General features: G+C 35.5%; 1 protein-coding gene across 4 annotated transcripts in view; it reads right to left on the bottom strand.

Annotated features, from left to right (window-relative positions):
• Nucleotides 1–12154, bottom strand: part of LOC107597993 (semaphorin-6D-like) — a 186490-nt gene that overhangs the window by 44306 nt on the left and 130030 nt on the right. For all 4 annotated transcript variants that reach the window (XM_016289221.1, XM_016289224.1, XM_016289222.1 and 1 more), the window contains 2 exons: nt 1590–1704; nt 1079–1136 (listed from right to left, as the gene is read on the bottom strand). In XM_016289221.1, coding sequence (XP_016144707.1) covers nt 1079–1136; nt 1590–1704 — 173 coding nt within the window. The remainder of the gene's footprint in view (nt 1–1078; nt 1137–1589; nt 1705–12154) is intronic.

Here is a 12154-nt window from a genome sequence, read left to right as displayed (position 1 = left end):
TACAAGGTACAAATATCTATGAAAAAAGGTACTTTTTCTTTTCTTTTTCAACAAACGGCAAGTGAAAGCAGAAGCTTAACCTTTTGAAAATGTTGTAAGTGAACCTCAGGAGGTCAAGCTAAACTGTATATGAGCAGTTTTATTTTCCATTCATTTTATATGAAGCTTGCAATTCACTATTATGAACATTTAGTAAATAATAAATAAACAAACTGGGGTTTGGACAGGGTTTTGGGACAGTTAAATGTAAAAAAAATATGTTTGGGTGATATAATATCTTTTTGTAATTTGTTTTTTAATAATTAATAATTAGTTATGATATTGCTGTATAATTTTAGTTGTTTGATAGAGAAGGTCAAGAGTTCTGATGTGGGACAGACCAAAATGCCAATATTTTACCATATTTTAATGAGGCGATAAAGACATTTCATGTGTTTAAAACAAGTTTGTTTTAATGCCAGCTTACTTTTTGTTATTAAGTATATTAATTATTGTTACAAGTTATAATCATTGAATTTCATTTGTTATATGAAATTACATTAAAATAAAAAATAAAAAAGGCACCAAAATATAGCATATTTGTTCAAATTGCCAACCGTGTAAGCTACACATTTCAGCACAGGTTTTGTGAAAATAATTTAAGCTTGTGAAGAGGCTTTTCAATAAATAAAACTCACCTGCAATGAGCTTAGCTAATCACAATCAGTCATTAACCTATAGAAATCCTACAGAATGTACAGTAGCATATAAAGCATATTTAATTCCAAGTGTCACACTGAGAGCAGAAAATGGTTCTGTAAAACTAAATTACGGCTGTTTTTTTGTGTTAGAGACCTTGACTAACATTTCAAGTGGACCTCAGGGAAAAATGGACAGTGCTATAAAAGTGTGGAATATGCGTCCTTTAACGCCACCATAAAGAGAATTACTCATTTGAAAAATGGGATTTCTGAATGGTCCTTCCCCAAAGACGAATAAAAGTGAATATTCCAACATCACGCATTCACAGCACTTATCTGAGAGAAAGAAAAACATTAGAGATGACTGAAACAGGAAGTTGAGAAAAAGGTGAGCTTACCTGTTGGGGGACGATATGCTCCGCTGAAGCACTGAGGTTAATGGCAAAAACGTGATCTCTACAGAGACACAGAGAGAGAGAGAGACAGGAATGCCAATATTCTTATCAAGTATTAGGGCAAATTAGATTCTTTCTGCCAGTTCTTTCAATAAATAACAATACAGTGCCAATAACACCTTGAGCTGAAATGAAAGGGGCAGAGGACAGCTAAAACGAGAGCATGAGTGGTGAAGAGACAGACAGAGAGGAAATAGAAGGGGTGAGAGAGGTGTCAGAGAGCGAGCGAACATCCATCTGTCTGCAATCCAGGTCTGAATGAGACTGATTGGCCCAATCACACGACCCTTATCAATAGTGTGTGGGTCTTACTGCTGCAGGCATCTGGATAAACAGCACTAGTGTGTACCGATCAGGAGGTCTGGAATTCCCAGTCGATGTTGCATCTTGAATCTTTTGAAATGTGTGTGGCTGTGGTGTTGTGTGAGCGTGTGATTGAACTGACACGATATACCTTGCAGCAATGTAGACCATGTGATTAATCCGCAGCATCCTCTGAAAATCCAGCCCCAGTCTGGCGGTGTCGTTATCTGACATGTTCCCCTGGAAACTGGGATACAGGTAGGTGCCTTCATGAAGGAGGAGAGACAAGACTGGGTTAAAATCAACTGGAAATGCTCACTGCCTACCATCTCGGTGTCAATGATGCACCTAAAGGATTATTCTTATTTTAATAGCAACATTTTTTCTAATTAATTTGTTAACAGCAAATAAATGTGTACATTTCATCACATTGTATCTATACTTCTTAGGACTATTCATAAGATTTTAATAATACCTTTTTGGGTGGTCAAAACATTAACATTTTTTTAATCAGTATTTGGCTAATTAGCCAATTTTCCAGTTAAAAATAAATAAATACACTTGAAAATATTAATTTGTCATAACTTTTACAAAAAAAAAAAGACTAATAATTGTAAAAAATACAAACAAAGTATTTACATTTTTATTTTTTACTCCAAATTATTGGCAAGTAGTTTGTTTTTCATATGCCCATATAAAAAAAGATGTATGCTTAAAACATCCATGAAAGAATAGCAATTTACTTCAGTAGCATAACAAAAATAAATACACGCATACACTGGTGACCAAACGTTTGGAATAATTACGTTTTTTTTCATTCTTTTGAAAGAAGTCTCTTATGCTTATTCTTGACCAAAAATATAGTAAAAACAGTAATATTGTGCAATATTATTACTATTTAAAATAACAGTTTCTATTTGAAAATATTTTTAAAATGTAATGTATTCCTGAGATGGCAAATTAGTCGAATTTTAATCAGCCATTAGAATTCGATTAGAAATGTTGAAAAATTTAGTTTTTGTTGTTTTTGCTGCCTAATATTTTTTTGGAAACTGTGATATACAACTGTGATATAAAATAAATAAATAAATACTTATATGAATACATATAAATTTAAGATATATTCCCTAAAAAAGGGACATAACACACACAGTTTATATCTGCAAGCTGTGACATCGACATACAGTACATAAAACAGGAACAAAAACTTTATTGAATTAAATTTTATTTAATTTGTTTATAAAACAATCACAATCATCACTGAAATGCCAAGAACAAACAAACACACTAGCACAACTCTTTGCTTCTGCCCCGAAGAAACAAACTGCATGCACTGTTCCCTTAACGCTGGGTTCTTTAGGAAGCCGAACAAGGTTATCTTTCCCTCACAACCAAAAAAACACACTTCTTTGGTGACATTGTTGATTTTGTGGTCTAAAAACAAAATGACAAATCCTTCTCGAGCAAGTCCTGTGCAGCGCTGCCGACGACTTCCGTAACCCGAATGAAGCACGTTGATGGCCTGCTCTTGCTCTTGTTGATGAGTGCGCGCGCTCTTCCTGGAGAAGTGCCCATACAAGGAATTCCACCCTTTAAGATGTCATGATGGGCCATGCTCGAAAAAAAACTTTCCGAAACTAATATGAACCCTGAAGGAGTGTATTTGGCACAGAAGTCACACGTCCAACTCATTTTTTTTTTAATCTGGCCATGTTTAGCATGAGAATCCAACTCTTTAACAGTGTAATTAAGTCAGAACGCAATAGCATTAGACCTCCTTTAATTCATATCTTATGCAATTTTGATCATTATAAGGACATTTAAATATTTTATTGGAAAACAAGATAGAAATTCTGATTAACAATATGTAGCATGGAGGTTTGATCCATTTATTTCTGTCTGGGGATCTTGACCAATAGAAAAATCAGCCCCCATACTTCAAAAACTGTTTCATATATATAATGATTCATATTACAGATCTCATTTTGCTGCAAGCAATGTTGATAAGTGTTTACACTCACAAACATCATCTGCTAATTAATCTCATTTACACTTAAATAGATTAATTTCTAGCACAATGTCAAAGATGAGTCATGAGTCACTTTGGCATGCTCTTCTTTCAGAGGCCGAGTGGGTTTTCAGACCCGCAGAGACGTCTACAATGACCTGCAGGGACCTTTAATTTGCAGGTCTGTTTGGAAAGTAGCAGCCACAGGGTGACAAATATGACCTTGGGGTGAAAAGAAAATCTGGACGTTTTAATGATTCCTGTTACTACAGTTATTTATGAAGCTGTGTATTGTTAGAGTTCCTCCTGTGCTTGGCAGACCACAGGTGGCCGCAGCCGGAAACCGACGCTCGCTCTGATGTTCAGGGACCACAGTAAACAAACATGCAAGGGTTAAACTGGAGCTGAATCTTCTCTCTCTTCTCAAAGACACTGACTGGGTAAACACCATCATCTGATCTTGGCAGGATCATCACTCAATAAAGATCACCCAGAGTGTCTGCATCTCAACATAGAGCCAGAGCCAATGAACCAGTGATATGAGAAAGAAAATTCAGTCCACACAACTCTCACAAGTCTGAAAATCACTGCGTGAACTCACTGCATGAGAATATTCTAGAAATCTCAGCTTCGTTCTTTAAAATAATTCAAGATTATTCTACCAAACTGCAGTTATACATTTTAAAGGCAGGAATACACTTTTGAAATATGTACTTAGGTTTTAAAACATTAAGTATCATACACTCGCTGTAAACAGGCATCGTTCACTAAACGACTGAGGATCACACACTACCAAACTTTCAAGTCGTTCTAAACTCATGCAGAAACATGCACCTCGTTGCTAGGAGAAGCATGACAAATAAAAACAATGTGTTCTAATATCGTCTCAAAATATCAAACATTTGTGATATATCTTACCCTGTAAGATTTGATGTGAAACTGTCAATTTCAACTACCCAAAATGTGCTGACTGGCAGCTATAGCATCAACTCCAGCAGACTGCAAATTGGGGCAAACATCTGGGCACTGAAGTGTATTCCAGCATATTTACTAACAGGTCTAATTCATATTTTTATTCTGTCAAGACTCAAATACTCTGGATGAACAAATAACCAAAGTTTGTATTCTCATGGCAGGTGTGAATAACACTAAACAATGGATGTACTGAAAAATTCTTGCCGACATCACAAAATTTTAAATAAATACAAATAATATTTTGATGACATGGCTGAAAACAAATGTATATAAACTATTTTATTAAGATTTATCCATTTAAATAAATTGTAATATTAAAATGTAAATTATTTATACTAATGTAGCAAATTAGCTCAAAAGGGAAATGTATATAAATAATTTCAATTATGATTAATTACAATTATTTATATCAGCTGCCAGTAGTAACTGTAGCAGAATTAAATTGTCATCAACTAATCTGTTCGTCCAGCGAACATTCAGTGTAAGTTCATATCAACTCTAAGAAAGGTTATTTTCATGGCCACAGAAAACAACCTTCTTACAGAAGTCTAAAAATGCATTAGAGCATGTAGCAAGGATCAAAATCGTAAAGGGACATTATTCACAAAGCAGGATCAGAAACTCATGTAATTTGTGCACAAACGTTTTATTAACTAAACGCTAACACACATAACTAATCTAAACAAACAAACATACAATCACTCATACATGGGGAAAGGGCAAATGAGACTTGATGGATGAAACCATCAGGAAAACCAGAGAATGAAGCTATGAAAAGAGTCAGTTAACCACCTGAGTAAAACCATCAGGCCCGTTTATAGCGGGGTCTATAGCTTATACTAAACCTCTGTTTCGTTTAGTTAAATGTACGATACTTGCATTGCCTTGGTCGTTGACGAGTGTTCGGATGCAGTCTCGGATGAAAGTCTTGATGGTTTTAAGGTTTTGGACTTGTGATCACGTTCTTCTGGGTTTGAAGAGTGATGAACTCCAAAGATGTTCTGACTCGATGGTGTTTGGGAGTTTCTTCCCAGTGGAAAGAGAAAAAGAGCTAGGAGACATCAGCTGAGATCCTAGGAATGGAATGGTGAATGGAAAGTCAAGGCCGAGGCCTGGCACGAACTTGGGGTGTCCTTAGAAGTCTAGCTCAGCATCCCCATCTTCTCAGAATCTAACAGAACTGCAGACTGAAGGCGGGTCATTGATGTGAGGCCTTTATCTTCTATCAAGGTCACTCCTCTGGGATTTGAGTGAGCCAATGAGGAATGGTAACTTTGGAGGGAAATATTACGACTCTTTGTCTCAGAGCATGGTATTTTGCATATGTAATTCGATTGGGTGTTGATGCAAAAACTACTAAAGATTCTTAGAACACTAATATATTGCCTATGTACCAACATATTATATACACTCTCGTTTAGATCATCAGAAGACGAATTCATAGATACTAAACATGGTATAGGTAAGATTACATGAACGAGTGGTTCTATCATAAGCATGCATAAAACAGTATACAATACAAAAGACAATATACAAGAACAGTAACAACATACACAATGACCTGAAGGATATGTGTGTTAATTCAAAGAAAGGTTTTCCTATGAATTAATTAGAGAAGAGTCCATTTTTTATGGGCATTATGTTTTTCCTATGGTTGAAAGATGGTGAGAGGGAGACCTCTCGACATGCCATTAAGTCGTAAAGTTTATCTGCTCTGGCTGGTGTGTCCTGGTTGTCATGGTAACCAGGGGCCTGGGGTCGTTCCCAGACATGCTGGCACCCAGTATGTTTATTGGGTGAGGGGTCTGTGATTTGTTAAATCTAATGAACAAATGTGTGTCTGATTGGTCCAAATGCTACTCTAATTTGTCAAAATTAATTTAATTCTAGGAATTAAAATACATTTATGTGAATTCAGGCATCCCAACATTATGTATGTATGTACATACATATTGATTTTAAGATTTGCTAAACATGGTATTTATGATATTGATATTTATGCTATTAAATTTTTAGTGTTACCTTACACTTTAAAAAATTAGTGTTGGATGAAGGTAATCTAAATGCAAAAATAGAAGAAAATGGGCATCACAGTTAAATATACACAGTTTTATATATATATATATATATATATATATATATATATATATATATATATATATATATACTCCGCTTGCTCTAGCCGGGTCTATGTTTTTTTTAAATTATTCACTGGCCTAATCGTAGAGTATGTTAGTTAATATAAGAAGAAACGTCTAGCCAGAGGCTGACAAAGTACTCAACTCCATTACTTGAGTGAAAGTACAGATACTGCTGGTCAAATATTACTCCATTACAAGTAAAAGTTGTAAAGACAGATTTTTACTTGAGTAAAAGTACAGAAGTAATTGCTTTTATAAGTACTTAAGTAGCAAAAGTAAATTTCCTTTTTTATGTCAATGCTTTGAACAATGTTTTATTGTTGTACGTAATACTTGCAATACTTCTGAAGCAACTTAGAATACATTACACCTACTGAATACACTGACTAGCTAGTAGTATCTTTGGAATAAAGAGCTTTTAGAATGAAACCTATGGGGAAAAAACTAAACAAAAATAAATAAATAAATATTTAACACCCCCACAAAAGCAGGATGGTAGTGATCTCACACAGCTCTGAAAGTGCGTGCACAGATCTACGTGTAGCCATTCAACCACATTTGAACAGAGTGGACAGTGAAATCCTGTAAATACAGAGTGATAAGGAAGAAACAAAATCAAACCTGCTTTAAAACCCAGCAAAACAACTGTAGCTGTATAATTTTACAACAGAAACACTGCTTTAACAAAAAAGCAAAACAGCAAGACATATTTGACATCAAAACAAAAATGTAAAAAATGCTGTCTAATCGCTCTTGTTGTACTTTTATGTCACACACAGAACGGTCTGCAGTTCTGCTTCAAGTCCAACACCTATTGTGTTTTATTATGAGATGCACAACAGTTCTTCTGTGGCTTTATAGGTAATATTTTCACGTACACAATTTAGGCAAGGCAAGGCAAGTTGATTTATATAGCACATTGCGTACACAATGGTAATTCAAAGTGCTTTACATAAAAGAAAGTAAAATAATCATAAAAAAAATTATAATCACAAAAATAAAACAAGGAAGTTAAAAACTTTGAAGATGATTAAAACATTTATTTAAAATGAATTTAAGACAGTTAAAAATAGAAAATGATAATACATACGTAAAATACAATGCAATCACTTCGGACATCACACAGTGCTCATTCAATAAATGCACAGCTAAACAGATGAGTTTTGAGTCTGGATTTAAACGTGGCTAGTATCCAGTTTAAGTATTTTTTCAGCTGATTAAAAACTACCTTTTCAATAATCTTGCCTATAAAAGGAAGATTTGATATTGGTTTATAATTGCTCACAATGTTGTTATCAAGATTGCAAAAATCAGACATTATTGTGTCTAATATATACCACAATATTAACTTCTTATTATTGAATTGTTGTAAATAAATATCCCATTTGCAGCTGGTCAGTGTTCAAAAAATGCTGGAAAATCATTTCATGTAGCCCTACAAGAGTGATTACTATGGAGCCCGGGAAGTCACCTGTAGGAGAAAAAAAAACAATCCGTGGGGATGGTTTTGCAATCCGTCCCCTCAGTTTATAAACCGTACTCACAAATTCTTAAACTGTTTCCTCGGTTTAACAAATCGTGCCCACGGATTAATAAACCGTACTCACGAATTTCCAATCCGTGCACTCAGATTTTGTAAACCGTACCTTTGGTTTTTGAATCCGTACCCACAAATTCATAATCCGTGCCCACACTTTCGCAATCCGTTCCCTCGGGTTTGTAAACTCATGGATTCATGCAGCAAGCTCCTAGGTAGCCTACATGTTAACAAATCATATTGTATATTGTTTTATTGCATATTATTATGTGGAATAGGCCTACAGCAAATAGTCTTAAGTGATTCTCTATCAATTGTAACGGTACAAGGTGGAATACAACGATTTAATAAGAAAGATGTGCATCAAAATCTTTGTGATAATCTTAGCACTATTGTATAATAAACCTGGCATTGTGATTGACTTTGGAGTCATTTGTTCCTCGTTTGTAAGTTGTTTTGAATAAAACCTTCTAAATGCATATGTAACCTAAATGTATAATAATAATAATAATAACAATAGCTATTATTATTATTATTATTTTAATTTATAGGCTAAATAAATGAGTGCACTTAAGACAGTAAAACGTTTGTCATAAAATAATTCATGAATGCTTTAAAAAAATAACCTTTTTGGGAACGGTGTTTGTGTACTATTCATTCTTAACATATTTCATTCATTCACAGACGTATTTAGGTGATTTTATTATACTAAGCTTTTCCCCTTTTTTTTTAGAAAAATCAGGAAATTTTCTATTCTTCTTTTTAGCGTTTATTTTAGGCTCTAAAACACAGGCGGCCGTGTTTTATCCTATTGGTGATTAATATAAGATAAATGTTAAAAAGAAGACTATTTTGTGAGTGAGGATCATGGTCTCATAAGCTACTATGAAAAATAATGTTTAATAAACACAATACTATGCATACCGCACAGTGGTTGAATCTGCCGGTGGGGGCGGGGGCCACAAATCCATGAGTTTAGAAATCTGAGCACACGGATTGGAAATTCGTGGGTACGGTTTATTAATCAGTGGGCATGATTTGTTAAACCGAGGGAACAGTTTAAGAATTCGTGAGTACGGTTTATAAACTGAGGGGACGGATTGCAAAACCGTCGCCACGGATTGTTTTTTTTTTCTCCCACAGGTGACTTCCCGGGCTCCGTAGATTACTGATAAACTGTCTGAAAAAAAGAAAGTCAAGTTTTAGAGAAGAAAAAAAATCACCCACTGGCTTTCAAAGCTGATACATAGTAACGACTTTCTACGTCGAGGACCTTGACAGAAATGTAGTTGAGTTTAAAGTACAATATTTGTATTTCAAATGTAGTGAAGTTAAAGTCATAAGTTCCCAGAAAAAATAATACTCAAGTAAAGTACCGATACTCAAGTAAATGTAGTTACTGTCCGCCTCTGCGTCTAGCTTCGCGGTCTCTCTCTCTCTCTCTCATTTGGATGCACGTCTTGCCGCATTGTTTCTCTCTTATAACCTCATTATTTCTCACTAATAACCTAACTGAAGCAGCACATGCCCTTCATACGAATTCTAAAAGTGACGTATGTTTAACTGTCAACTTGAGCTTTGAATCCGTGGCGGAAGGAAGTAGTTCCACACAAAAGCGGGTTTTATTAGGCGCTCCGTTGTTTCTTGTTTAATTACACACATGTTCCGTCGAACTGTTGTATAAACGCAGTATCACTCTCGTACTCGAGCGATACTGGCTCTATATCAGCGGCTGTGACTGCCTGCGGCCTCGTGCCTCTGGCCTAATCACAGCCATGCTGATATAGAGCCGGTATCGTTTGAGTACGAGAGTGATATTGCTCATATATTTATTTATTTATATATATATATATATATATTTTTTTTTTTATATCTCTAATATCAGTTAATAACTGTCATGGTACCAATATATTGTACTCAAAGTGTCTCTACTTATAGTAACAGTGATTTAAGTACATATTAAAGTTGATCACACTGTATGACATAAGAAACAGCTTGTATGGATCCATTCATAGCACAAGTTTCTCAAACCTAACTTAACAAACATGGATGCCAACAGTGTAAACAAAGACACCATGTTTTGTTAAAGCTTGTTTTCCATGTTTTGTTAAAGATGCTGCTTTTTTCCACCTGTAATGTGTGGGCTGCACAAAGACCACAGGGCTGATGGGACCATCTATGTGTGGAGAGAGACAGACTGGCATCAAAATATGCAAATACACCAACTGTATTAACAACTAATTGTTCAGTTCACTTCTGTACAACTCCTGAGAATTAAGATAGTGAAGATCACAATCAAATTATACATTAAATATGTGTCATGTGTACAGAAGAAAACTGAACAATTAGTTGTTAATGCAGTGATGCCACTCGCTGACAGCTCCTCTGAGCTGCTGTGTTAGAAAAATCACTGAAATTGAGGTACCTGTCTTGACTCATTTGCATATTTTGAAATGGTCTCTGTGCACTGTAGCTGCTCCCACCATCCCTGTGCTGCAGAACAAACCCATACATTACATTGCTTGTTACAGTTGGTTGCATGTTGCAGTTGTCACTGCTCTAAAAATATTGTGAACAGAACAGGATTTAGCACTTAGAAGAGGAGTGACAACTGTATTTAGCTACAGTATGAATGCGGTCGCGGACATCTAATGGGTTTAAAGGTTACAATGTGTAGAAGTAGTAGAACAGAGCTAAGTCTCAGGATGTAAAACCACACATACACATACAGCAAGCACATAAACACACACACAGGTGGAAATGGTTGATAAATGGGTCTCATTACTCGTGTGATGTTCTTTTTGGAGAGCTCTATTAGCCCCAGCTATCTGTACACCAATGGCTCTGAGGCTCAGTATCTGTTTTTGAGTCCAGCTCTCTCAAATGTGGTCCAGTCATTTCAGCAGAACAAAGAATGCTGCAGAGCTCCCGTATCTGCTCAAACATGTCCCCCCCGAGCCTCCCCTGTCAATCATGGTACATCCATGCTAAATTCTGTGTTTGAAAGTTAAAATGATAGGAAATTAAAGTGAAAATGGGACCACAAGCTAGATTCCAACTTAAAGAACCCACATGACTTATAGTTCAACCATAAAAGAAAATTCTGTCGTCATTTACTCACTCATGTTGTTCCAAACCTGCATGATTGACTTTCATCTGTGGAAAAAATTAAATAAATACAAATAAATAAATAAACAAACAAAGACAATATTTTGAAGAATGCTGGTAACCAAATAGTTTCAGTTTCCATTGATTTCCACTGGATGTATAAAAATATATAAAAAAACAATGGGAACCGAAATGGTTTGGTTACCAAACTTCAAATACTTCTTTGTGTTCCACAGAAGAAAAGAAAGTCATACAGGTCTGTCTGTCTATCTATCTGTCCATCCTTTCACCTCTTTATATCCATCTATCTTTCTATCTGTCCATCCATTCATCATCTATCTATCCATCCATCCGTCAAATTCAAAACTTTCAATCAAGATTTTTTTCAAGTCAACATTCAAAGCTTGTATAAACAAACTGCTTTTCTATTTCAATTGTTACATGAATCTCTTTGAATTTCAGTTCATTTTACAGTTAACACTGAATTGTAATTCTATATCCTGTTTGCAACCTAAAATCAAATTCAATGGAAATTCAGTAACTGAACTTTCCATTCACTTCTGAATGGCTCAAAACCCAGCCAATAAGCCACGCCTTCAACTAAATCAACATAAAATAACACTTTTTGGTTTCCTAAAGAATTATGAACTACATAGTGCTGGGTTTTATGGACTGTATAAAAATGAGTTGTCCACAAAATATCAACATAAAACAGTAAACACCTCTATCCCACTTCATTTGCAATTGAGTCGGCCTCTCCACACCCTGCTGTTTGCTACACAGCCAAGACTGAGGAGTTTTTTATTTGCCAATTAGTAACAACTTCACAGCAGCGTCGAGTAAAGCTGCTCTCTCAGACCCAGTGGGTTTGGAAGCTGGGGAGTAGCGTGGGGAGGAGAATCGGGATGGGGTAGATTAGGGCTGGGAATGGGAAGGTGGAGTGAGGA

The sequence above is a fragment of the Sinocyclocheilus grahami genome, unplaced genomic scaffold (assembly GCF_001515645.1).
Source record: "Sinocyclocheilus grahami isolate Dianchi unplaced genomic scaffold, SAMN03320097.WGS_v1.1 scaffold242.1, whole genome shotgun sequence".
NCBI lineage: Eukaryota > Metazoa > Chordata > Actinopteri > Cypriniformes > Cyprinidae > Sinocyclocheilus > Sinocyclocheilus grahami.
Note: the sequence above shows the minus strand (reverse complement) of the source record. Positions and strands in the feature narration are given on the sequence as shown.